The sequence below is a fragment of the Lepus europaeus genome, chromosome 5 (assembly GCF_033115175.1).
Source record: "Lepus europaeus isolate LE1 chromosome 5, mLepTim1.pri, whole genome shotgun sequence".
Taxonomy (NCBI): Eukaryota; Metazoa; Chordata; class Mammalia; order Lagomorpha; family Leporidae; genus Lepus; species Lepus europaeus.
The window spans coordinates 37617478-37643550 of record NC_084831.1 but is presented as its reverse complement, the minus strand read 5'-3'; the positions used below and the strand labels follow the sequence as shown (position 1 = coordinate 37643550).

The 26073-nt window shown below is 53.3% G+C and overlaps 1 protein-coding gene across 9 annotated transcripts in view; it reads right to left on the bottom strand.

Moving 5' to 3' along the window:
* Window positions 1-1277: 1277 nt before the first annotated feature.
* The window catches only part of MAST2 (microtubule associated serine/threonine kinase 2), a 220007-nt gene continuing 195211 nt past the window's right edge, over window positions 1278-26073 (bottom strand). For 7 of the 9 annotated variants that reach the window (XM_062191219.1, XM_062191222.1, XM_062191223.1 and 4 more), the window contains 21 exons: window positions 23682-23757; window positions 21665-21874; window positions 15443-15544; window positions 13422-13554; window positions 12576-12637; window positions 12303-12388; window positions 11393-11601; window positions 10390-10528; window positions 8587-8719; window positions 7704-7869; window positions 7088-7189; window positions 6782-6904; window positions 6486-6595; window positions 6056-6210; window positions 5643-5926; window positions 5349-5543; window positions 4203-4429; window positions 3870-3992; window positions 3365-3501; window positions 3059-3252; window positions 1278-2811 (listed from right to left, as the gene is read on the bottom strand). In XM_062191219.1, the coding sequence (XP_062047203.1) occupies window positions 1334-2811; window positions 3059-3252; window positions 3365-3501; window positions 3870-3992; window positions 4203-4429; window positions 5349-5543; window positions 5643-5926; window positions 6056-6210; window positions 6486-6595; window positions 6782-6904; window positions 7088-7189; window positions 7704-7869; window positions 8587-8719; window positions 10390-10528; window positions 11393-11601; window positions 12303-12388; window positions 12576-12637; window positions 13422-13554; window positions 15443-15544; window positions 21665-21874; window positions 23682-23757 (4444 nt within the window). In that variant the 3' untranslated portion in view covers window positions 1278-1333. The remainder of the gene's footprint in view (window positions 2812-3058; window positions 3253-3364; window positions 3502-3869; window positions 3993-4202; window positions 4430-5348; window positions 5544-5642; window positions 5927-6055; window positions 6211-6485; window positions 6596-6781; window positions 6905-7087; window positions 7190-7703; window positions 7870-8586; window positions 8720-10389; window positions 10529-11392; window positions 11602-12302; window positions 12389-12575; window positions 12638-13421; window positions 13555-15442; window positions 15545-21664; window positions 21875-23681; window positions 23758-26073) is intronic. The other 2 variants (XM_062191220.1, XM_062191226.1) reach the window with 1 other exon arrangement.

Sequence of the window (26073 nt, the reverse complement as noted above, 5' to 3'; positions counted from 1 at the left end):
CAGGTGGGAGCTGCTTCTGTGGCCAGAGTGCGCCCTCTGGTGGCCAGCCTTCCTTGTGCAAGGTGGTAAAGAACTGAGGTGTTTTCCTGATACCTCCTTCAGACCTAGTCACTGGCTTAGGGGGCAGCCAGGGAGGACCGTTCCACACACGCAGGCAATCCTCTTCAGTTGGGAACTCCGCCAAGCCCGCTCCCTGCCCCGTGACGCCATCTGCTTCCTGATCCCCAGTGCCCTGGTCCGAGGACTGTCCTGCCCCCGTCTTCCCCACCCCCAGGTGCCACTCTGTTCACAGGTGGATGCACACTGCGCTGAGGCATGCTGGGCGCAGCCGGGCGGGCCCCGCCGGCTACTTACTCGCAGCGCAGACTTAGCGCATCTCACAGGCCCTTTTCTGTGTTCAGCCCACCTGACCTCTGCATTCGGCCAGGCAACTTCTCCCTCTACTCAAAAACTTCCTCTCAATACAGCCCAGGTTCAACTCCTTGCCTCCCTGTACCTCCTGGACGTCCAAGTGGGGTCCAGAGTCAAGAGGTCCCTCGGCTCTGATCCCAGCTCTGTGACCTTGGGCAGGAAAACCCGCGCTCCCCGACCCAGCGGGCAGGACTGTGAGTGGCTACACGGCCTTGTGCTCCTCCCCCTCCTCCCCGACACAGCCCAGTCGGTGTGGCCTTTGACCACCGAGCCCACTGTAGCTGCTGTACCTTGCCGGGACATTCTTTTTTTTTTTTTTTTTTTTTTTAACTTTTTGACAGGCAGAGTGGACAGTGAGAGAGAGAGAGACAGAGAAAGGTCTTCCTTTTGCCATTGGTTCACCCTCCAAGGGCTGCCGCAGCTGGTACACTCCGGCCGGCGCACTGCGCTGTTCCGAAGGCAGGAGCCAGTTGCTTATCCTGGTCTCCCATGGGGTGCAGGGCCCAAGCACTTGGGCCATCCTCCACTGCCTTCCCGGACCATAGCAGAGAGCTGGCCTGGAAGAGGGGCAACCGGGACAGAATCCGGCGCCCCGACCGGGACTAGAACCTGGTGTGTCGGCGCCACTAGGCGGAGGATTAGCCTGTTGAGCCATGGTGCCGTATTCTTTCTCCACCTCCAGCAAACTACTGTGCCCTCTTTGTAATGCCTGAGCTCAGACGTCAGTCTCTGGAAAGTCAAGGCGGGTTGGGGACCCTGGCCCTCAGGGTGCAAACTCTCACTCACTACTGCACCCCCGCAGCAGCACAAGCCCTGGAGTTACTGTGTGCTGGCTGAAGGAAAGAAACAGGCAGAACACACAAAGATGGTTTCCAGGAGCATGTATTACACAAGTCTGAGTGCAAGAAATGGCAAACAGTTGCTATGTCTGCTTTAAAAGCTCATCTGGTGCCGAGTCCTGATGCTTTGGATGGCCCCCTAGCTCCCTGCTTCTCCAGAGCACGCTGAGGCCAGTCTCTTGGGTGGCGGGGCGGCTTCTGCACGGGACCTCCTGCCTCCTGTCACCTGAGGCATCAGGCACTTTAGTGATGCTCAGGGATGGCTCCTCTTTCTCTCCTTGGACACACACAGGCTCCCAGAGCCAGCTCTGGCTGGGGGCCTCGCAGGGTGGACGGGCCAGGCCAGGGTCAGCAGGTGGCTGGGACTTCACTGCCTGCTTGAGCGACAGGTCCTCATGGTGGGCTGGAGCTGTGGTTTCCAAATCCCGCTGGCTGCCCAGCCCAGCTCCCCCGGGGGCCTCTCTGCTGGGGGACGCCTCGCCCGGGCCCTTGGTGAGGCATTTCCAGGGCCGCCTGTCCGGGCTCGCAGAGGTACAGGCGACAGCAGAGTGACCGGCGGGTCTGAGTTCTGAGGAGCTGGGACAAAGTGCTGACAGTGCCTGGCCGTGCAAGTGCCGGGCCTTCCAGCAGCCTTCAGGGGGGTGGGGGGCTGTGGGTCCAGACCTGCCCAGGCTGGGGGCTGCTGAGGAAGACCTGCTAGCCTCCTCAAGGGCCTGTGGGCTCCCAAGCTTCCTCTGGGCAACAGTGGGCCCTTCTATTCTGGGAGAACCCAGCACGACCCCTGTCAGCTTGCCTGGGACCGCTGGCCCCTGGGCCCTGGGCAAGCAGGTGTCCTCTTCCCCACCCTGCCCTGCTCCGCTGAGGGGTGGGTTCTGGCCCGCTTCCGGGTTAGGTGCTGAGCCGGGCTCGAGTCTTCCCCGGCTGTCCTCAGGCCCCTCGTCGGCGTCATCCTCCGAGGAGTCCACCTCACGGATAGCTTCTTGCTTCTGCAGCGACTCTCGCCGCTCAGCTCGGTCCTGCCGGAGGGTGCCCAGGGCCCTGGAGGGAGCTGGCGGGAGCACCCCCTTCCCCGGCAGCGCCCCTTTCCCGGACAGCACGCCCCTGGTGCCAACGCCTTCCAGAGGGCTGGCTTCCCGGGGCGGCAGCTCCTTCTTGAGCTCCGAATGGGGCAGCTCCAGGCTGTGCTTGCGGGATGCAGCCAGCTTCTCGGCCGACTGCACCCTCTTAAGCAGCGGTGAGCGTGGCGGCTCTGCACTCTTGGGCCGCGAGAGTTGCCTGCCCAGGGGCGGTGACAGGTGCAGCTTGGCAGGAAAGGCCTGGGCTCCGTGGCCAGAGAGGGGCGACGGGGAACGCTGCGGGGAGGACGCTGGCGGTGGCGAAGGCGTGTGGGCCAGTGGCGACAGTGGGATGCTGCCGGCTGACTTGCGCCGAGGTGAGCGGTACTGGCGCTGGAGCTTGGGCGCCAGGCCATGTAGGGAGCTGGGTCGGGTGTGGCCAGAGCCAGCTGGGGAGCTGGGCACGCTGGAGCTGGGGGAGCTGCTCTGTGAGGAGCTGCCTCCCACTTTGTAAAACAGACACAAAGGCAGAGTGGTGTCAGCTGTTAGAAGTGACGGAGGCCCTGCAATGTCCCAGGACTGTCAAGGTTACCCCTCTAGTGGGCCAGAGCATAGGCCAACAATTTTCTCCCCAAGATTGCTGGATCTTTCAGGGGTGGGTGGAAGGGAGAACCCGAGTGGGACAAGTGGGACACGCGGGACGCACCGAGAGCCCAGACGCTGTCCCGTTTGCCGTGTGGGAGCCCCTCGTACCTGAGTGCACGGCCTCCGCGGACACGCGGTAGCCCTGAGTGGGAGACCGGGGAGAAAGGCTGTGGCTGTGTGTGGGGGAGCCCGGGCCGCTTTCCCCTGATGACAAGGAGCGGTTGAGGGATGAGAGGCTGCGGCTGGTGTGAAGCAGGGACACCTGCTTGGTGATCTTCCGGAACAGGGAGCTCCGTTTTCTGCTGCAGAGGCGAGAGTCAGAGGCTGAGTGTGTGCCTGCCGTGGGGCCCGGCCAGCAGAGCAGACTGGCACCCGGGCGGCTCAGAAAGAACTGGCAGTCTAAGCCAAGCTCACCTTTCCTGGCCATCCTTGGCCCGGCTTCGCTTGCTTCTTCGGGCCATCTTGGCCTTGTAGCTGCCTTTCCGAGCTGGTCCCACTTTAATGGATGTGTTCTCCAGGGGAGTTGTGGTAATGGACACCTTGTTTCCACTCTGGAGCACAGGGTGAGGTCTGGGCTAAGGCGGGGGCCATACACACACCCTGCCCCCGCAAGGCCAAGGCCGCAGTACAGTCCCAGCTGCTGCCCTTGCACCAACACAGCCCTGCCTCCCCTCACCCACAGGAAAGAGCTCCCACTGGGTCCTCCCGGAGGACAGAGAGGCAGCTCACCTGTCCTGCCTGTGGCTCAGGAGGTCAGCGAGGGTGCTGCCTTCTGGAGACCACCCAAGCTGTGTGTTTTCCTGCACCTGTCCTCAGTGCCGGGTGTGTGCGTGTCCAACCCTCCCAGTCCCCTCGGGGCAGCAGAGACTCCCAAGGCTGGAGACGCCCAGGAACCACAGGGGAGGCACCCAGCACTAACCTTCAAGATCAGCTCCACCACCTCGGTGTGCACCAGCCCATGCACGGGCTCCCCGTTCACGTGGGTGATGAGGTCGCCCTGGCGGAGCCCTGCCTCGCTGGCGGGGCCTCCGTCCTCCACGTGCTGCGGCAGGAAGAGAACCGTCTGCAGGCTGCAGACTCAGCATCGTGAGGCCCTGGCTTGCTCACGAAGCTGTGAGTCCCTTCCCGCCACCCTGTGACCCCTGTTGGGAGTGCAGGGAGTGTGGGCAATGACAGAAGCAGAGACAGACAGGCTCCAGGAGGGAGACACGGGGGTGAAGCTGAGACACCAGGTCTGGAGGGCCACACGTACCCACACCATGTGGTGCACAGTGTAGACGTCTGAGTCACCCATGTAGACCCGAATGGCGCGCAGGGTGAAGCCATACTTCTTGCCGGCTCGGTGGATGACGATGGGAGGCCTCAAGCTGCCGAGGGCTGGCAAGAAGTCCCTGCTTGGAGAAGAGTCCCTGGATGACGGGTTGGATGACTGAGAATGTGGGGACATGGGACTGGCCAGTGGAGAGCAGGCGTGGTGCTCTGAAGAGAGAGAAGTGGCAGTTCGGTGGGTCAGGGGCCTCGGCCTGATCACGCGCTCGGCCTGCCCCTGTCCAGTGTGCTGGTCCAGCACAGCTCTAGTCACAGACACACTTTCCCCGGAGCCCCCAATCTGCAAAGCCCTCTCATGTGCCCAGATCCCTCCAGGCCAGTGACAGGGAGTGGCAGCTGGCATCTAGGTATCAGAAATGATGCAAACTCTTCATGCATATTTAAATGTCACAATTATCCTAAGAACTAGCAATTATTAATATCCATAGTTTTGGAGGCTACTGTTGTGGCTCAGCAGGTTAAGCCACTGCCTGAAATGCATATGGGCACTGGTTCAAGTCCTGCCCGCTCTACTTCTTATCCAGCTCCCTGCTAATGCACCTGGGAAAGCAGCAGATGACCCAAGAGCTTGGGCCCCTGCACCCACATAGGGGACCCAGACGGAGTTTCTGGCTTCAGTCTGGCCAGCCCTGGCTACTGCAGCCATTTGGAGAGTGAACCAGCAGATGGACAATCTCTCTCCATCTCTGTAACCATTTCTTTTCAAGTAAATAAAATTAAAAACAAAAAACAAACAAACAAAAAAAAAAACATTTTTTGATGAGGAACTTAAGGCTTAAAGGGGTTAAGTAACCTGCTCAAGGTCAAAGAGCCAGCTGCTCATGGACCCAGGATTCCAGGATCAGCTCTTGGCCTCAAAGCCCGCATGAGCTGCCTGGTCATTCTGCCTTGTGGCATGTGCATACCTCTGCAGACCCCAACGCGCATCCTCAGAGACTTCCAGGTTCATAACCAAGGGACACAGAGTCTCTCAGGCACCCACTCCTTGATATGCACAAACACTTGCTGTGGGCCTCCAGACTCTAGGCCCTTCCTGTGAGTTTAGTCCTAGCTCCCCAGAGGGCCTCACCTGCGGGGATGAGAAGGGAAAGGGCCGTAGCCGAGGCGGACTTGATCACTTTGTTGATAGGGCGTGTGGCGCGCTTCTCTAGAGAGTCCCCAGAGAGCAACCGGTGGCGAGCCCTGCGCACAGCCAGGTCACTGATGGCCTTGGACGTGGCTCCCTCAGCCAGGTGCAGGGTACTGTGGCCTCGGGTCTCCATGGCTGTGGGCCCAAGCAAGCAATGAGATCCAAGATGCAGGTGAGCCTCCCTTCCTGCAGCGTCCCCCAGGCTAGGCCCTGTGGTCACCAACTGGGCCACACCTGGACTGGAACTACAGCTCTGGCCAGCAGGCTCCTCATCCAGCTTCAGCCACCGCTCCACAGGCCGTTCGGGGACAGGCCCAGGTACCCCCTCTCCTGACGGGGGTGTCAGAATCCATATTCCCTCCTGCTGCTGCCTCCTGGGGGTGCTGCTGGCCTCTTCAGGGCCCTCAGGGAAGCGAGGCCCCTCCAGGAGGCCTGAGCAACGGCGCCGCACTGTCATTGGAGGGCTCGAGTCACTCTCCGTGTGGGACGACTCGGACACGGACAGCCGCTTCCGCAATCTGGGGGACACAAGGCTGGCGTGAGCAGGCCCGGGAGTCTCCACAGGGGCCACCCCTCTCTGCCACCCAGTGTCTCAGTCTCTCCCAAGCTCTGTGGCAGCCAGAGCATGGCTGAGCCGTGGTGCTCACATCTCAGGGGAGCCAATCACCCAGCTCCGGTCCCGGCCCTTCAGCCCTGCCAGGCCATCCGAGCGCTCCTCCTTCTCCTCGCTCAGGCTGCGCTTGGTGGGGGGCGGCGTCCGGCGCTCCTCCAGCAGTGTGAGCCGCTCCATGCTGCTGTACACCTGCGGGCAGGCGACAGCCGTGCCTGTAATGGCCACACCTCCCCGAAGGGGCACCCGAAACCCAGGAATCTGAACCAGTCCTTTCCTTCCCTGCCCACGTGACCCAGGTGAAGGGAGGGGAGCAATTCTGAGTGTGACCTGGCCTCACTCTGGTGTCGGGCACTAGAGTGGCAACCCCGTCTCCAGCTCCCTGAGCTGCCCCAGGCCGGGTCCCTTGACAGGTCCTCGTCCAATCATGCCGGGGCGGGGGGGGGGGGGGGGGGCCCTCAGCGCACCTTGCTGAACCGTGGAGAGCAGGAAGAGAACTGGCGGATCTCAAGGCAGCCGTCCTCACTCACTTCTTCCTCGTCCTCTGAATCCACGTGGTGGTAGCGCTCGGAGCGCGCTGGACCAGGAATAGGACAGTTCCCTCCAGAGCCCTGCTCGTGGCCTTCCTGTGACCTCAAGAGATCTCAGCAGGGCCCTGAGAAGTTGCTCCCAATGCCAAGCTCCGTGTGCGCACACATTTCTGGGCCAACACGCAGGACCTGTGCTCCCCGCCCCGCCCCGCCCCGCCCCGCGGCGGCCTTACTGTCGAAGTAGCTGGTGTCATCCTCTGACTCCAGCTGAGGGATGAACTCAGCCTTCTGACGAAGAAGCCCTGTCCAGTCCAGGCCCGTGAAGAACGGGTGCTGCTTCACCTCGCAGGCACTCCCTGTGGGCGGGTGACCACGGCCAGTCAGCCCTGAGGGCTCAGCGCCCTTCCTTTCCTTCACTGCCACAGCTTCAGGACCCAGAGGGGCAGCCCACATCTGAAGCCTGACCCTGCAGGGCACACAGACTCAGGCTCCCTTCCCCCTCTTCCAGTGGTGAGAAAGGGCAGTGGGCCCTGGCCTACCTGTGCCCAGTCTCTCCAGAGGGTTCTGGTGCAGCAGTTTGGAGGTGAGGTCCTGGGCATCCGGGGGCAGCGCATCATCACCCTCAGGCCACACAATGTCATCTGGAGCCACAAAGGGTGTGAGGGTGAAGAGATGTGGGGAGAGCAGGGAGAAGGGGTCCCAGTATAGTGCAAGGAAGGGAGGCATAAAGGGCCCCCAGAGCCCTAAGAAACTTTGCCTGTGACCCCAGTTCCTTAAGTTCGATAGGTTCCTTCCCTCCCGGGGAGCCTCACACACCCTAGATCTTGGCTTGAGCATTGCAAAACAGTGACACCCACACCCCACCCCCGTTCTGAGGCCCCAGCTCCCCCTGCCTTCGTACTCAAGACACGCACTCACAGGAACACAACACTGGACCTCCCGTGTCCACATGGGGGTGCATGAAAACAAACAGAACCAGCCCCAGGGGACACAGGTGCACGCACACACCAGCAGCCCCAGGGGACACAGGTGCACGCACACACCAGCAGCCCTTGCCTGCGAAGCCGCCCTCTAACACACGTGAATTCAACGAGAACCCCTGAGCTCCCAGCAGCAGCCCACATCGCACCTGTGCATCCAGCCGGTGGTACCTACCACTGATCACCTGCCCAAAGAGCTCCTCGGGCGTGTCTCCAAAGAAAGGCACGCAGCCCACCAGGAACTCGTACAGGATGACGCCCATGGCCCACCAGTCCACAGGCTTCCCGTAGCCTTGCCGCAGGATCACCTCAGGCGCTATGTATTCTGGGGTCCCACACACCTGGGCACAGAGAGGCCAGGCCGCCTCAGCACTGGGAGGCAGCGCTCTGGCATGATGCCTAGGGGGTGGGAACATTCCTATCCCTGGAGTGGAAAAGTCCCTGAATGAAGACTCAGCTCGCCTCGTTAATATAATAGCAGGGTCAACAGGCGCCTGAGAACCAGAGGTGCAGCTGTGTTAGGTGAGTTTATATAGTTCCTGTTAAATCAAAATGTCGAATTCTAACTTGGAACCATCACTCCTGAGCCCTCAACAGCCTCTTCTGGCCTCTGCCCTCTGGCTTCCCAGAAGAGACCTACCAGTCACGTAACTAACTAGAGGAACTGCTAAACAGTCACAGCCTGAAATGTCAAATCAGCCCAGTGGCAACTGGGAGCTGTGTTCTAAGCACAACAGGCCTTAGGAGAGCCTTGTCCTTGACTCGGGCTGCGGGGTCCAGGGCTATCTCCCACGAAACTCTGTGGAGTGTTAAGTCATACAAGTGATGTTCTCCAAATCCCGAGGAGGAAGAGTACTTGGGATTTTACAGCCTTAAGATTCTCATGGCCCATCCTAATATCCAAATGGGCTGCCTAACTCAGTTCTTCCCCAGAACCAAACAGTGGGGAAGACAGGAGTTCCCGGCTTTACATCTGGCCACAGGGCAAGCAGGCGCCACCAAGACTTTATTCCGAGGCCTGGACATTGCCCCTCAGGTCTCAACTCTCCCTTCCGTACCTGCTTGTCCAGGAACTCCCGGGCATCCTTTTCGATGTGGCCCTCGTATAAGTTTGTTGTCAGACTCATGAGGCCGATTTTAGAAAGCCCGAAGTCGGTGAGCTTGATGTGACCCATGGATGTAATCAGGAGGCTGGGAGGTCAGAGAAACAAAATCACAGAGTCACTGCTTCCATTTTCAAGAGTGCCGACCTGAGTACATGGCGAACGTGTCCATGTAGGCTTTAACAGGGCACGGTGGGGCAGAAGCAGGGGAGCTTCGGCAGGGAGGCAGGCAGCTAAGTATGGCACTCTGGCTGTGTGCACACTGCCTTCTGCAGAAGCAACAAACCTGCCTTGCGCCCGGCCCCACAACTCGTTTCTATTCACTGCTGTCTGTGTCCACACTGGGGGCAGGTGTCAGGTGAGGAACAGCCTTTCTTCTACAGAGCCGAGGTCAGCCCCTCTCCTCACGTGGGTGGCTCCCAATACCCATTGCACGGAGAGAAAAGGGGCACAGAATCTTGTTCCGTGTCCATGGCTGGGTTAGAAGGTGGGTTGATTGGCAGAGACTAGAAACAAGTCCCCTTCCCGTACTCTGCCGCAGCCATCTCCTTGCATGCTGAAGGCTTCGCTCTGCCCCCTCCCTTGTAAAGGCCCCTGAATCAGCGTCTCTGGTCCTGACCCTCATGAGCACCATGCCACCCCAACTGCCTGCAGGCTGTACGGGCAGCATAAACTCAATCTGTTCAAGACAAAGCCACGCCTCCCACGCGGTCCCTCTTCTTGGTAAAAAACAGCAATTTCTGTTATCTGCTAAGTGTAAGTGCTTGAAAAATCTCCTGCCCCTGAAATGCTCCCTAGAGTGACAGCCCCACAAAGGTCGGTATCGTGATCCCCACTTTAGGGAGCAGGAACTTGAGCCTCAAGTTCTGAGTCAGCACCCAGAAGAGCAGCCGAGTGAACCCGGTCCATCTTGAAACCCAGCTGCTCTCCACCACAGAGGCCTACTGCCCTGCCCTGCTCTCCTCTGATCACCACACCCTCACCTCCTCTCTGCTTCCCTACATTCTCCACTCCAGTCTTCATCCCGAGCCTCTCTGGGCCGGTGCAGGCAGTGTTTGTGGTCTTTGGCCCAGTCTGCTGCAGGGGTTTCCCTGTCTCCACTGGCAGTGTGATCTTTCTACACCTGAACTAAAACCTGAGCGTGTCTTCTACCACACCCGTGGTAACCAGGCCTCTCAAAGACTCTGTAAGCTCTTTCAAATAAAACCCTAGCTGGCAGAAGGCTCCTGATGACCTAGTCCCTGCTGTCTCCCTGGCCTCTTCTCTTACCACTACCATGTGAGCTGTGGCCAGGTCCATCAGTGTTGCTGCGTGGCTCCCATTCTCTCACACCCGCGAGCCTCTGCACATCCTCTGCCACCAAAGCAGCAGCCACACACAGGTTTTACGTTCCTGTCTCCACAGCACATCCCACACGTGTCGAGAACTCTTCTGAACCCAGAACACAGCCCTTGGCAGAGCAGCACACTTGTTGAGCCATCTCCTAAATGTGCCGCTTTTGTTCCTGCTTGGTTTCTTCAGCAGAGCTCCTAGGTGACTCTTTTATGTCACCAAGGCCTTAGAATGCTCCTGCCAGATCGTATGCAACGATCTTCGCATCTGAGGTGGCCAGGGGCTAGAGCACTAGGCCTAACTGGACATGCACATGAGTACTGCTTCCTAGCAGTTATCCTGGGATAGACCCAAGTCTGCCGTTTGCCTCCAGCTGTCTAGAGACCCAAGGAGGAGACTGCACAGGGACCTAGATTGTGGGCATACTTGTCAGGCTTGAGGTCTCGGTGCACGATGCCGTAGTTGTGCAAGTACTCCAGGGCCAGCACGGTTTCCGCAAAGTACAGACGCACCATGTCCACGGGCAAGGCCCCAATGTTCTTCAGCAAAGTAGCACAGTCTCCCCCTGCAATAAGTCCAGGCCACTGTAAGGGAAGGGTCTAGGTCTCCATTCTAGCCAATTCACAGCCTTGCAGGCTCTGAGGTCCCAAAGGAGACAGCCTCATGGAATACCCAGTGCTGGAAATTATGGGTCTAGCCTCTGTGCTGCTGGCATGGGTGGGGACAGGGTGTGGAGGGAAGGGAAACTGCCAGAGAGGGCAGGAACCCAGGCCCCTATAGCTTCTGGCTGACTTGCAGGGATCAGACTAAGTAATTTTAGGGTGGGGCTACTGTAGACTGTAAGCAAATCTGGCTACTGTTTGTTCACCTATTTCCACCCTATTGGCTTTCCTTTAGTTTCTGAATAGGGTAACACAGTAAACTCCCAGCATATACTCAACGAATTAACAGGGGAGTTTTGTTCAGTTTCAACTTCAAGATGGGCAAAATTTTTGGAAGCTATACACAACAGTGAAAAGGGAGGTGACAGGACCACCAGCAAAGCCACTGTCCTGCTCCACAACACTTGTAGGCCAGGCCTAGAGCATCACGCGTGGTTTTAAGGGCTGTCCTCTCCAGAAGCCATCAGCCAGGGCCATGGCTTTCCTCCCCAGGGCCCAGAGGCGATCCTCCCAGCACCCTGTCTTGGGCTGCTACATCCTGTCCCACAGTACTTCTCATCACACCCGACAAGGGCAGCCTCATGGCAGAGACAGGAGCTTTGTGCTCACCGTTACCAAATGACCACCGAGATTCTGAGGCAGAAATGAATGCCAAAGAGGGCCCTGAAACTTGACCCTTGCACACACATGCTGGCCCCCATGGAGGAATAACTCTGACACTGTCTTGGCCTCCATGCCAGACCACCTCCTCCCAGTACCTTTAGTACCTTCCACATACTCCATCACCATGCACAAGTGACGCTTGGTCTCAAAGGAGCAGAACATGCTGACCACAAAGGGGTTCTCGGCAAAAGTCAGTATGTCGCGCTCCACAAAGGCCTGCTGGATCTGGTTCCGCAGGATCAGGTTCTGCTTGTTGATCTTCTTCATGGCGAAGCGCTGCCGGGTGGACTTGTGCCGCACCAGGAACACAGCCCTGGGAAACGGCGCAGCCCAGCTCAATCCCCACAGGCCCCCAGCACCGAAGTTGTGCTCCTCAGTACCCACTGCCTCTTCCCACACCTCAAAATGCACAGAACAAGTGAGCAGGAGTGTGCATGTTAGTAAGAGGGATCTGGCCTAAAGAGTGCTTATTTGGTTTTTTATTCTATTTTTATTGATTTGAAAAGCGGGGTGGGGGTTGCGGGGGTCTTCCACCTGCTGGTTTACTTCACAAATGCCTACAATAGCCAGAACTGGGCCTGGCTGAAAAGAGGAGCCCAGAACTCAATCTGGGTCTCCTACATAGATGGCAGGGACCCAAATACTTAAGCCATCACCTGAAGCCTCCCATGGTATACATTAGCAGGAAGCTAGAATTCGAACTCAAACCCAGGCAGGTGTCCCAAGCTGCATCTTAATTGCTGTGCCAAACACCCGCCCCAAGTTCTTACACCTCCTGATAGAACAAGTCTTGAAGATAAAGCTCAGGGAGAGGAGAGACTACCAAGAGGGCGGGAATCTTCTCTGAGACAGGAACAATCCTCAGATGTTGCCTCACAAGGGGGCTTCAGGGAGCAAGAGGGTCTACCCTGAGGCATCTGCTGCCTAGAGACCTGGGCATTCCACTCTTCCAGAGGAAGACAGCACGCCCTGACTCTGCTCCAGTTCCAGCCACACCCTGAGCCCTGCACTTACCCATAGGCGCCATTGCTGATGAGCTTAATGGTTTCGAAGTCCTCTTCAGAAGGTGTCTTTTTAGATGGCAGAGATGCTCCACGGCCCTGGAAGACAAGAAACGGGCAGGAGGCGGGCATGCTCCTCTGGGCCCGTACTCTTGGGCAAGCTGTGGCCCATTTTCTCAGGAGCTGAATGGACTCTCAGGGCCGAGAGCCAGCTCTCCTGCAGATACTCTAAGAGAATTCAGGGCCCTGGGGCTCAGCCTCCAGGACTGGGGCTCCGGGTTTTTACCTCGACGGAATCATCTGTCTCTGGAGTGTCAGGACTGTCATAGCTGCTCAACTGGACCATTTCTAGAAACAAAGCAAGGATACAAGAGAAAAGTGTGCGTGGCAACGTCAGGCATCTCATCAGACCCTCAGATCACATGATGTGCAGGTGGAGCAGGCATGGATGCTTTCTCCATCAGCCTGGGATGCAAATCCAGTCCTGTGACTCTAGGCACAGCTTTTCTACCAGTCAACAAGCCAAATACTGTTGCTACCCCTACTTCTAGAAGTTCAGTGCCATTCATAAAGCAGATTCTATAAAAGCAGTTATCAAACTCGGGACTGGAAGACTGGATAAAGACTGGGTTTATCACTCCCCGTTTGCTGCCTACTTTGTGGAATGGGGCTAGGAAGAAGGGAAGGAAACAGCAGGGCAGTACCAACCAGGGCCTGAAGCCCACAGTCCACCTGGGGGCTTGGCACAAGGCCCACAAGAATGGAGATACCCTCTAAAGCCCTGAACTGGACCACTGCAAAGATGTCGGAGGATCTCTGTGAGACCAGCAGCAGAAGCAAGTATGCAGAAGTGATCGCTTTGGAAAACACGACTGTGCACCTTTGTTGTTGAGTTCTTTTGACTTGAGGCTCTAAAGCCAACTCAGCTGGGCCCAAGGCAACACAGGCTGGGATATATCAGGCAGATGTGAGCGACAATGCTAATGGCACTGATGACAGAGACCACAGGTGCCTCCCACAGTCCTGAGGCCCTGATGCCATGTGACTGCATCCTGGAAAGTCCTTCTTCTCCAAGTGGTCTCTCGCCCTTAGGCAGTAGGGTCTCTTTGCAGCCCCCTGACAGCATGCTCACCCTCGAGGGGATCCCGTGTGAGGCCCAGCTGGCTGACGATGTAGCGGGGAATGTCACATTTAATCCCATGTCCCTCTTTGGCGTGACCCTCAGCTGCTTCTAAGAGGTGGTAGAACTCTTCAGGGTCAAACTCCTATACCAGGGGAGAGAGGTAGTGGTGAGAAACACAAGTGAAGACTGCTATCTCTTTGGTCTGAATACCCAGGAACAACATGATCCTGTGACCACAAGAATGGGGACAAAGCTGTCTAACAGGTCACCTCCGGATTGGACATCCTAAGCATATGCTATCTTCACAGCAATGAGGACCAGAGCTTTTGGTTTCAAGAGTGCTCAGCCTTTTCACCTGGGCCCAAGCCTTCCGCCAGCCAGACGGCATCATCAGGTGTGTTCAGATGTCCAATCCAGAGCAGTCCTGGTACACACTTAATTACAGTTCATTAGAGCTTTAGCTCACAGTCGCAGAGGTATAACTGCATACCTCCTGGGTGCCAGGGGCTGGAGCTCCAAATGTTCAACATAGTACAGTCTTTGTACATAGTGATGGAAGGTCTCATTTACTAAGTGTCTACCAAGTGCCCTACTGTGGGCACTTAGAACAATTCTTTGACCTTGGTGGGGAAATTAAGGCTCACAAGGGTGGACTGACTTGTCCATGGGCACAGAGGAAGGAAGGAACAGAAAACCAGCAATCAAATCCAGGCCTGATTCCAAGCCCCTACCTAGCCATGGATTCACGTTCCTAGGGGAGGGCTCTCTCTGGATCCCAACCCTAGCCTCTCATTTGAACCCTGCTTCTATCCCCTCTGTTCTATTTTGGAGAACTGCATCACAACATTTACATGTAATGTACATACAATTTACATACAACATATTCTACGGGATGTGAAATGTATCTTGATAAAGCTGGTTAAGAAAAGAGTAAATCTGGCCGGCTAATCCTCTGCTTTGTGGCGCCGGCACACCGGGTTCTAGTCCCGGTTGGGGCGCCGGATTCTATCCCGGTTGCCCCTCTTCCAGGCCAGCTCTCTACTATGGCCCGGGAAGGCAGTGGAGGATGGCCCAAGTCCTTGGGCCCTGCACCCGCATGGGAGACCAGGAGAAGCACCTGGCTCCTGGCTTCGGATCAGCGCGATGCGCTGGCCGCAGCGGCCATTGGAGGGTGAACCAACGGCAAAAGGAAGACCTTTCTCTCTGTCTCTCTCTCTCACTATCCACTCTGCCTGTCAAAAAAAAAGAAAGAAAAAAAAAAAAAGAAAAGAGTAAATCTGACCCTGTCGCTTTCTGGAGGCTCCAGGTGGCCTTAGGACAATCCAAACCCGAGCCGAGAAATCACCATCCTCTACGATCCTGTACCATCCAGGTGTATCCCTCAAACATCCTGTACTCCATCAAATGCCATTCCCAATGCGTCTCACCTGGCAAACTTCCACTCACCCTTCAGGACATCTGAATGAGTCTCATGTCCCCCAGGGAGTTCACACTGAAATTTCAAGGAGGCCTAAAGCACTCCGTTCACCAGGTTCCTTCTGCACCTCGTGCTGGCCTCAGTGGCAGAACTTCTTGTAATATATTTGTACTGATTATTTCATGCCCATGTGACTTAAGACTCCCTAACTCCACTAAAGAGGAGATATCCTGAGATCAGAAACATGCTTTCTTCATGTGTGTATCTCCAGTGTCGAGCAAGAAGTAGCTACTCAGAAGTGCAGATGTGAGATTAAATGATGGACTTGATTTCTACAAACTAAACTAGGCCTTCGCCTCTCAGTGCCCCTGTCTCAAGGCCGCCACTGATCTGGGGTCTGGTCAGGGTAGGGCTGGGCCAGACCAATACTCTCCCCTGTCATACCCCATGGGACCATCCGTTTGTCCGCACGGCGGTCTGTCTAATCCCCAAAGTTTGCCAGTCGCATAGGAATAAGGGAACCAGCAGTGAGTGAGACCAGAGCTTTGCTGCCGGCAACATGTTTCCTCTACAATTCCCCAGCTCTGCTCCAACCTTCCCAGAGTCCACTCACCAGGCATTCCAGCAGGCGGGCCGGGCGGGCGATGACCATCATCAGCTTTTTCACTAGCTGCATCACAAAAGCCACTTCTGAGCTCTCTGAGCGTTCGTGAGCCTGCAGAAGAGACAAGGGGCGCTGAAGCAATCTCTTGGCCTGATGTGGTGGGGCTGAGCAGAGCCCTTTGGGGAGAAACTGGCAGTGCAGGGAGCTCTGCAAAGCCAAGTACTCCGAGAGGCCCGTCAGCTGGGCAGGGGAGCAAACTTGCTCCTTGGGAACTATCTGAGCTTCAGAACTGCAGAAGCACAGCTTTACCTGCTCCTCTGACACGGTTCATTCACACACACCCCTCCCAGTCCCTAGCTCAGGCGCTCTGCTCAATGGATCCTTCACTGATGTTCACTTCCTGCCCCGGATGGACTGTAAGGAGCAGGAAGGAGTCACAGCTGAAGAGTGGCAAGATGGCATTTCAGGAAGTCCCCCTCTGCAGTAGAGAGAATGCACTATTGATGGCACGCCCAAAGGCAGGAAAACCCAGGAAAGATCACTGTAAGAATGCAGGTGTAAAAGGCACAAGTCCAGACAGTGAGGATGGCGACAAATGGACAGACTTGAGCCATTTCAGAGGCAGACCTGAGGGAATAGAAGGTAACGGCAAGTTCAATTTCAAGGAAATTTCAGTGACTCCATTCATTAGAAGATAAGCAGCTTAAGTAAGGATATGCAAAGAACACATTACATTTGGTTTTAGAGACAGGATACTGGGGCAGAAAAGACAGTGCAGTTTTGGATGTGCAGACTTGGGGGCACCTACACGGGACCCTCTCTCAGGTACCTGGGAGGCCCAGAGTCTTTCTCTTATTCTGAGCACTGCTCTGGCTTCCAGGAAGAACCATATTTATACTGTATGGTATAAATATGGTTTATATTTATATAAACCTTCCCTCACACCTCCAACAGCTGGCCAATGGGGATTATGTAGCCAGGAATTTGAAAATGGATAGAAAGACAGCTATTTTTTTTTAAAGATTTATTTATTTTACTTTGAAAGTCAGAGTTGCACAGAGAGAGGAGAGGCAGAGAGATGGAGAAGAGAGGAGAGAGGTCTTCCATCTGATGGTTCACCCTCCAGATGGCCACAATGTCTGGAGCTGCACCGATCTGAAGCCAGGAGCCAGGAGCTTCTTCCGGGTCTCCCACGTGGGTGCAGGGGCCCAAGCACTTGGGCCATCTTCCACTGCTTTCCCAGGCCATAGCAGAGAGCCAGATGGAAAGTGGAGCAGCTGGGTCTTGAATCAGCACCCATATAGGATGCCGGCGCTTCAGGCCAGGGCATTAACCTGCTGCGCCACAGCACCGGCCCTGAAAGACGGCTATTTTTTTCTTCTTCTTTTTTTTTACACGGTGTAGTCAAACTCTATAGTCTACACCTGGATGAAAAGGGAAGGCGTATCTGTCATAGAGATAAAGAAAAAGCAGCACAGAGAACAACAGAGATGAGGAAAGGAGAAGGAACATGTGCTGAGCTCCCCAGCTTCTGCCCGTGTTCCTTTCTAAGTCTCTAAGAGCCACCTTTCTATCCTTATCAGTTTCCCTTTACTGCTTAAGCCACACTGACTCAGACTTCTAGTACCTCCAAGGAAGACAATGTAAGGAATTCAAAGTGGAGGCGTTCTAGGGGCAGCTAGAGTTCAGCTGTTTTCAGTATCCATGGGGACTGGTTCCAGAGCTCCCTCAGACACTCAAACCTGTGGCTGCCCAAGTCCCTTAGAGAAGAGGTTGTAGCATTTGCATACAAGCTGTGCACATTCTCTTGCACACTTTAAACCATCTCTAGATTTCATTCATAATACCAAATACATGTAATAATATAAATGCTTTGGAAATTGTTATTAAACTGTATTGCTAAGGGAATAATGACATGAAAAAAAGTCTGTACAGGCTTAGTACAGCACCCCCTGCCCCGAACAGTTCTGATCTGCAATTGGTTGAATCCACAACTATGGAATCCAACTGTACTGACCTGGAGTCAGGAGACCAGTGAGGATGAGTCCTCAACACGAGGATGCCAACTGAAGCCATGGAAGCAGACAAAGCTCATCAGGGAGGGGTTTTCAGAGAAAGGAAAGAGAGGGCAAAGGACACTCGGGATGATCCCTGTGAAAACCCCAGCATTTAAGACAGGCAGAGAAGGAACTCGTGAAGAGGCAGCAACACTGACAGCTGGGAGAAAGGTTCAAGAAGAGGCATCCACTGTGTTCTGTGGGGAGGGGAAGAAAGGTGAGTGCTGAGACCATGGGATTTGGCACTGACCATTTAAGTCCTTGATGACTTTTGCCTGAACAGTTTCAGTGTGTGGTGGGAAGGGAAACTAGAGAGCAGAAGAGTGAGTAGTGAATAGCAAATGAGGACCCTTTTAAAAATTCATTTCAGTAGTTTCACAATAAACTGAATTGAAGCTGAAAAAAAAAATTCATTTCAGGGGCTGGTGTTGTGGCATAGTAGGTAAAGCTACTGTCTGTGATGTTGGCATCCGATATGGGTACCGGTTCGTATCCCCACTGCTCCACTTCCAATCTAGCCCCATGTTAAAGACCTGGGAAAAACAACAAAAGATGACCCAAGTATTTGGGCTCCTGCCACCCATATGGGAGACCCAGATAAGCGCCTGGCGTCAGCCTGGCCCAGTGCTGGCCATCCAGGGAGTGAACCAGCAGATGGAAGACATCCCTCTCTCGATCTGATTTTCAAATAAATAAATAAATAAATATTTTTTACAAATGTATTTAAAATATTGGTTATGAAACAAAAAGAAAGGCTGAGCAGTTGGTAAAATTCTGTTTGTTTTTAAGACTTAGCCCAAACATCACGTACTCTGTGAAGTCTTGTCTAAGTCCCCTTGGCCCCACCATACACACACACACACACACACATACACACATACATATGTACAAAAAGAAGCTGCTGCCTTTTCCAGGTTCTCCTAGCTTTGTGCTCATATCACATGGTCCTACCATGTTGTATAATGACCTCTTTAGCTACACCACAGGGCCACGGAAGTAGAGAGGCAGTGTTTTTCTTTTTCTCTTCCCTCACACACTAGGCCTTGCACAGTGCCTCTTATATAGTAGGTTTCAGTCAGTGTTTGTGTACTAAGTATTTGAAAATATATGATCTTGGGCTCTGGAATATTAAGATAAACTGGAGTTTGGGTTCTAGCTCTGCTACTTAAGAAATTACTTACTTATGGCTAACTCAGCCTTTTATAAAGTTTCAGTTTCCTCATGTGTAAATACTAGCACCTTCGTTACAGACTCGCTATAAAGAGTTAATTTGAAAAATAAGATAACATAGTACCTAGCATGCATTAAGTGCTTTATGAATGCTAGTCATTTTTTTTTAAAGATTTATTTATTTATTTGAAAGGCAGAGTTACAGAGAGCCAGAAGCAGAGGCAGAGAGAGAGAGAGAGAGAGAGAGAGAGAGAGAGAGAGATCTTCCATCTGGTGGTTCACTCCCCAGATGGCTGCAATGGCTTGGAGCTGTGCCGATCTGAAGCCAAGAGCCAAGAGCTTCTTCTGGGTCTCCCATGTGGGTGCAGGGGCCCAAGCACTTGGGCCATCTTCTACTGCTTTCCCAGGCCATAGCAGAGAGCTGGAGGTGGAGCAGCCAGGACTTGAACCAGAGCCCATATGGGATGCCAGCACTGCAGGCAGCAACTTTACCAGCTCCGCCACAGCACCAGCCCCAAATGCTAATCATTTTTACTATTTTGAGTGCAAATGTGATCATGTCATTTTCCAATTTAACACCATTGACTAATACCCTATTACCCTCATGATAAAATCTATAGATTCTCTCAAGGTCCTTCATCATCTGGTCCCTAGTCTAACTCCTTAAATTGATCTACCAACCTTCTCCTGCAGGCCTCCTTCAACTCTAATTGAATGTACGAAGTCCCTGTACACTGCTGAGAAGCTATTCATCTTGTTTCCGTGGTTTAGTTACCTCCTGCTACTTGCCAAGAGTCAACCTTCCCTAACCTTTCCACATACAGTCAGCACACCCTCCCCTGCACTCAGAACTTCCCTCAATTTAGTGCTCCCCAGTCACACTGTACAACCATCAATGGGAGAAGATCATTCATATAAAGCACTCAGTGTAGTGTACAGGTGCTATTTTATTGTAAATATGTGTTGATGGGCCTGTAACCCAGTCAACTGCCTGAGACAGAGCATGCTCGAATGTTTTCCTGCATTCCCAGAGCCTAGCAAATGAAGGAGCAGATGAGCAAGCCTGCTCTGAACTCAGTGTTCTCCCTATCCTCAGGGGCAGTTAGTCTGAGAAAATGTATGAAAGTTTTGGGCAGGCCTCTGACTTTAGCAAGCTAGAAGATTAACCTTAGACATGCAAGAAACCCAGGGTGTGGGTGGGGTAGCTCTCCACACGAACCCTTTAGCTGATTCCTGACTCCTAAAGGTCTCTAGGGCACCCCTGCCCATTGCTGGGAACTGTTAGAAAGGAATTCTTGAGCAGAAACAAACAGCTGATTTTCATGGGACTTTGGGTTTCTAAAGTCTTATTTATACGATGCTTGAATTCAAATATTACTTTTGCAATCAGAAAAAGACATTTCTATAGAAGGGAGTACTTTTGGGGCCGGTGCTGTGGTGTAACGGGTAAAGCCGCCAGTGCCAGCATCCCATATGGGCGCCAGTTTGAGATCAGCTGCTCCACTTCTGATCCAGCTCTCTGAGATGGCCTGGGAAAGCAGTAGAAGATGGCCCAAGTTCTCGAGCCCCTGCACCCTCGTGGGAGACCCAGAAGAAGCTACTGGCTTCGGATTGGCACAGCTGCAGCCATTGAGGCGAATTGGGGAGTGAACCAGTGGATGGAAGACCTCTCTCTCTCTGCCTCTCCTTATCTCATTGTGTAACTCTGACTTTCAAATAAATAAATATTTTTTTAAAAAAGTACTTTTATACTTGTTTAATCAAGCCCTGTCTCAGTTTAACTCCTTCCCATTGGGCTAGTTTTATGTCTTTAAAGAGTAAAGAGAACAGTCTGCTATCTTTTACATATGACAAATTTTCCACTATGACAAATATTCCACCATCTGACAGCAATAATCAGTCATTTATTTATTTGGAAAGCACAGTGACAGAGAGAGGGACACACACGGACACACACACACAGAGAGAGAAAGAGAGATTTTACCCACTGGTTCACTCTTCAGGAAGTCAGGAGCCTAGAACTCCATCCAGCTCTCCCATGTCTGCCATGTGGGTGGCAAGGATCTAAGAACTTGGAGCATCACCAGCTGCCTTCCTATCCACATTAGCAGAAAGCAGAGGAGTAGCAGGGACTCAAACAGGCACAGGGATATTGGATGCAGGAGTCTCAAGCAGTGGCTTAACCCACTGTGCCACAACACCTGCCCATCTTTCTAACACACTGCAGTCCTGTTTGATTACCAGCCCTGGCTCTCAGCTCAATTGCTACTATTCTACAAAGAGGTCATGTGTCAGGAGTCGAAAAGGGGCATAAAGAGCCCTGGAGAGACAGATGCATCCCCTCACCCACAAACTGTGCTAAAAGTGCAATATGGGTCAACTGCGACCTTAGCAGGAAGGCATTGGACCACTTATTTGAGAGGCTGACAGCAAAGCAAGCACTAGAGCACGGAGGACTTGATAATGCAATGTATGCTCTGATCACGGCCGTGGCTGGATTTTTTTCACCTTACACTGGAGTGGGTCAGGTCTCTAAACAGAGAAGTCTCCCACTAGAGAACTCACCACACCAAGGCAAAGCTTGGCTGAGACGAACAGTTGGAAGGCTCTGCTTAAAGTAGTATTTCTAGCAAAAGAGGGCCCACCGCAGCCATGGGGACCACTTTTGGCTTTGGATAACCAATTTCCTAGTCAAATACATAATTCTACCAATGCTGGAGCCTCAGGTAGAATAATATAGCTTTGAATTAAGAAAATGGGCCCCTTTTTAAAAATTGATTTCCTCTGGTATCAAGCAGGCCTCTCTCAGTAAGGCAGTAACTGGGGAGGAATTTAAGCCCTTCAGCTCCACACCCGGCGGTCGGGGGGAGGCTTCTGGACATCACCAAGGAGATGTGGTGGTGGCGGCACACGGGCAGGGATGACTGGAACACCTTTGATCCCTGATCCCAGTTTGGGACCACCACATAGATGTTTCACAGGAGCCCCTGCAAAAGACACTCACATCTTGCAGAAGCTTCTCCAAATTCTCTTGAAGTTCATAGAAGTAGTGTGAAGTAATGAGGCCACTCTTAGATTTATCCAAGCAGTCCCGGGCCATCTCGATCACCTGATGATGAATAAAGCTCAGGGCTCCATCTGCCAGGGGCAGCACGTGGTCTGGAGTATTGGAGGCAATGAACTCTGCTAGTCGTTCTTCCATTTGTGCAGTGGCCTGGCAATAAAAGCAAGAAAAGTGACACTTTCTTTCCAGTTCCAGGCCAGCTGCACTAAACCTAAAGGACATGGTAACAGCCTATGGACGGGATGGCTCCCTGTGATCCTGGTTTCCTACTGCTACTTGTTGGAAATCTGATGCCTGGAAACATGCAAAGGTCACCTTTGGGTGAAGTCAAAGTGCCTCAGTGTCACATTCCAGGCCCACCGGGAGCTGGCGCTGCCTGTCTCCTATCACTCCCCATAGCATACGTTCTTTTACTCTCAGGACGCAGAAGTTTGCTGTTCTTCTTCCCTGTTCCATGCTTCTGCCTACGTCTGTGCTCTCCCCTCTCTGAGGCTGAGTCTGCCTGGTCAGCTCCTGGTCCTGCTTGGCGTCTCAGCCCAAGCATCACCTCTCCTCTGGGAAGTCTTTCATGCCCCAGCGGATGGGGATTTTCTTTTCTCTGTGCTCGCACCAGACCTCCTGACTGTGTAAACTTGAGTGTGCAAGCATTCCTGTTTTCTAACCCCTTCTCTGGACTGGGCCATTCTTTAAGTTAATTTTACTCATCTCACATTGCTCTTACTTAACCTTAGGACCTGTTTAATAGAGCTAAGCAGATGCTCAGAGTGTTCACTGAAGGTGTGAACCCGCCTGGCCACACAAGACAAGATGAAATGGGAGGAGGCTATGGCTAGGAACATGGCCTTGGCCGGGATCCCCACCAGCGCAGACTGGAGATCTGGCTCAGAAGCCTCTTGTGGACCTAACTGTGCAGTCAGGCATGACAAAATGACAAATGCTCTTCAGTGAGTAAGTTCACAGCTGCCTACGTAGGAGTCTGTCTTCCTTTGCCACCAAGTGGTGTTTTCTGATTTCCAATGTGTGTTTGGGCAAATGTATACATATGTGTGAACCCATGCACGTGTTGTTTGTGTGTGTGACATGCTTAACAAACAAAAACACACAACATAAAAGGATAATATGACACTGTGAATGTCAAGAAAGCCAAGCACAGGGGCTTCACAGCATGCCCCTAAGCCATTGTGCGGCAGGGGGCAGCCAGAGGACCAGGAAGCCACGCCTCTATTCCCAGTCAGAGATGGACAGACAGATCCAGGAGGTCTGCATGCAAGACAGGGGGCCAGCGCATGCTCTTGCCGCCCACTGTTGTCCCACAGACAGAGCTGTGTTCTGCAGGAGGTCGCTCCATAGGTGTGTGGTGCTCAAAGAAGTGCAAATGGGAAGCCAGGTCCCAGTTCTACACACAACCGGAGTTGTGAGGATGATTTCTCACTCTCAGGACAGCAACCCGCCTTCCTCCCTCCCGCTCTCCTGTGGCCAGAGCAGACCCTGCCACTGGAAGCAGCTCTGAGACCTCTGACTGCACCCTCTGGCCTTCTATCTGGGTAATGAGGCACTACTCAGAAACCTGATGGAATGTGGGTGCTCCCAGAGGGCGGGGCCTCTGACAGAGGGGCCTGCTGGCAAGGTGAGAAACCAGGTTCCCAGTCCTCTCCTCCCCTTGTACACAGGGCAGATGTCTCTGACATTCCCCGCTAGACACCACTCCCTCCAGGGAGTGCAGAGGCAGAGGCTCTGCAAGTAGAGTGCCCACTGCCTCCTGCCACCTGCCTCCGGCCTTCCAGCAGTCTGGGAGCCCTGGTGCTGTATCCTCCTTCTGGGTGGTGACTTTCCACCCTTCTTCTCCTTTTCCACAGGAGGCAGCACCTTCTTCTTTCACTCCAGTCTTCCCACTGGGGCCAGCCATGGGCAGCAGTCCTTGGGGACATTACCCGTGTCCTTTTAAATGGATCCTTACCTTGGGGAATCTTTCTTTGTACACATGATTCATCATTATTATTTCACTGTCAAAGGAAACTGGGGACCGTCCAGGACTGAATAAGAAAGAAAAAATTGTGTAATTTAGTGCTTTGAAACTGTCAAGGAGAAAAATGGCCACCCCTTGAGTCCCAGTCCTCCCGCAGTCTCCAATGCCCACACACGTCCACCTTAGCAAGTGCTGATTTCTGGGGCCTTCTTTATTCCGATAGCTCCCAGGGTACCTAGTTCAGTTAAAAATGGTGCCATCTGGAGCTGGGCTACCTTCCTGCAATCAGTTTGCCTTTCACAAAGACTTCTGCCAAGGCCTGAAAAGGTGGCCTACCGTCAAACCCACTGGTGCTTTCCTAGGATGGCCTCCCCAGAGCAGGACTTGGCATCCTCCAGTTCTGGCCAATGGGACTGGGTATATCACAGCATGTCCCAGGAATCCTATTAAGTCAAACTACCACCAAAGCAACCAAAGGAAGACTACATCTACAACTATTTTCCCAAACTAGCTGCAGCCAATGAGGCTAACTTAGACTCTGATCTGGCATGAAGGAAGTCGACCCAGCCTACACTGAGTTACACATTTGGTCTTCCACTGAAGGTAGACAGTGTGTTTTCAGTCTTAATTTATTATATTCCCTAATAACCTAAGTCTTCCCTTCTGGCCCATGTGTGATTCTATCTCCTTAAAGGACTTCAAATTTTGAGCTACACAGTTGGATAGTTGGGTTTTGATTAATTTAGTGTCCTGACAAGTGATCCCAGCTGGGCCAGGAACTGTTCCTCTGGGCCCTTCTCTAAGGACTGGGTCATGTTCTGGCTCTGTGCTGGTGCACAGTACTAAGTCTTTAAAAGCAATACAGCAGGAATTTCCCCTGAGCATTGCCGATCCTCTCAGTCTCCACTAGCCTAATGGGCACCCATCCCCTTTCCTCTGTGTGGGCTGTGGAGCCCACCAAGATTTAGGCGTTCCTCCATGAGACAAAGGAAGGCACGGGGCTCCACACTCACTTATCTGTGTTTTTGAGCTTTTGCACTAAAATACCAGTCACCATCTTCGTCAGTCTCTGAACCTGAACCAGTCTTCTGGCTCTGTCATTCAAGGTGCTACCCGAGGGCATTCATCCTGGGAGATGTTACTCCTCTGGGATACTACCCTGCATAGGTCAACTGATTTATTATTTCCCAGGGACCCTGGAAAGCTGAACTCAGCCATTAAAGCCATGCTCCTTTAATCTCCATCCATTTCCTTAAGCCGGAATTTTGGCACAGATTACCAGATAATGCTAAAGGGAATGGACAATTAAAAGCATTCAAAGATAAATCAGCTGTTAAGGTCTATTTGGTCTGATTGAGAAAACCCAAGTGAAGCCGAGACTTGAGATAGATTCAGATAAGCATTTAATTTAAAATGAGTGTCTTGGGGTTGGCATTGTGAGGTACAGGGTAAAGTCAGCAATACCAGCATCCCATATGGGTACCAGTTCTTGTCCTGGATGCTCCACTTCTGATCCAGCTCTCTGCTAATGGCCTGAGGAAAGCAGTGGTGGAAGGCCCAAGTGGTTTAGCCTCTAAGGCCCATGTTGAGAGACCCAGATGAAGTGCCTGGCTCCTGGCTTCAGCTTGGCTCAGTACTGGCTGTTAGTCATCTGGGGAGTGAACCAGCAGATGGAAGATCTCTCTATATATCTCTCCCTCTCCCTCTGTAGCTCTTTCAAATAAATAAATAAATGTTAAAAGAAAAAAATGAGTGTCTTCTCCAAATCAGACATCTGTGTCATTATCAGCAATTCTAAGTTTATTTATTTATTTTCATCTACTTGAAAGGCAGAGTGATGGGAGACCAGGAGGAAGAACCTGGCTCCTGGCTTTGGATCAGCACAGCACGCTGGCCGCAGCGGCCATTTGGGGGGTGAACCAAAGGAAGGAAGACCTTTCTCTCTCTCTCTCTCTCTCTTATGGTCTAACTCCGCCTGTCCAAAAAAAAAAAAAAAGAAAGAAAGAAAGAAAGGCAGAGTGACAGAGAGAGAGAGAGAAAGGGAGAGAGAAAAGAGAGGGAGAAAAAAGGCAGGAGGAGGGGGAGAGGCAGAGACCAATGGAGATATATTCCATCTCACTGGAAGATTCAAATGCCTGCAACAGCCAGGGTGAGGTCAGGCCAAAGCTAGAGCCTGGACTTCCTTGGGCAGGACCCAAGCACTTCAGCCATCTTCTGCTGCCTTGCAATGTATTAGCAGGAACTATTAGCAGGAACCTGGATCAGAAATGGAATTGCTGGGACATGGCACTCCAATATGGGACGTGGGTATCCCAAGCAGTGGCTTAATCTGCCACAATGTCCACCCCTAGAAGCAACTATTTTAGCTGGCCTAGTTCCTCTA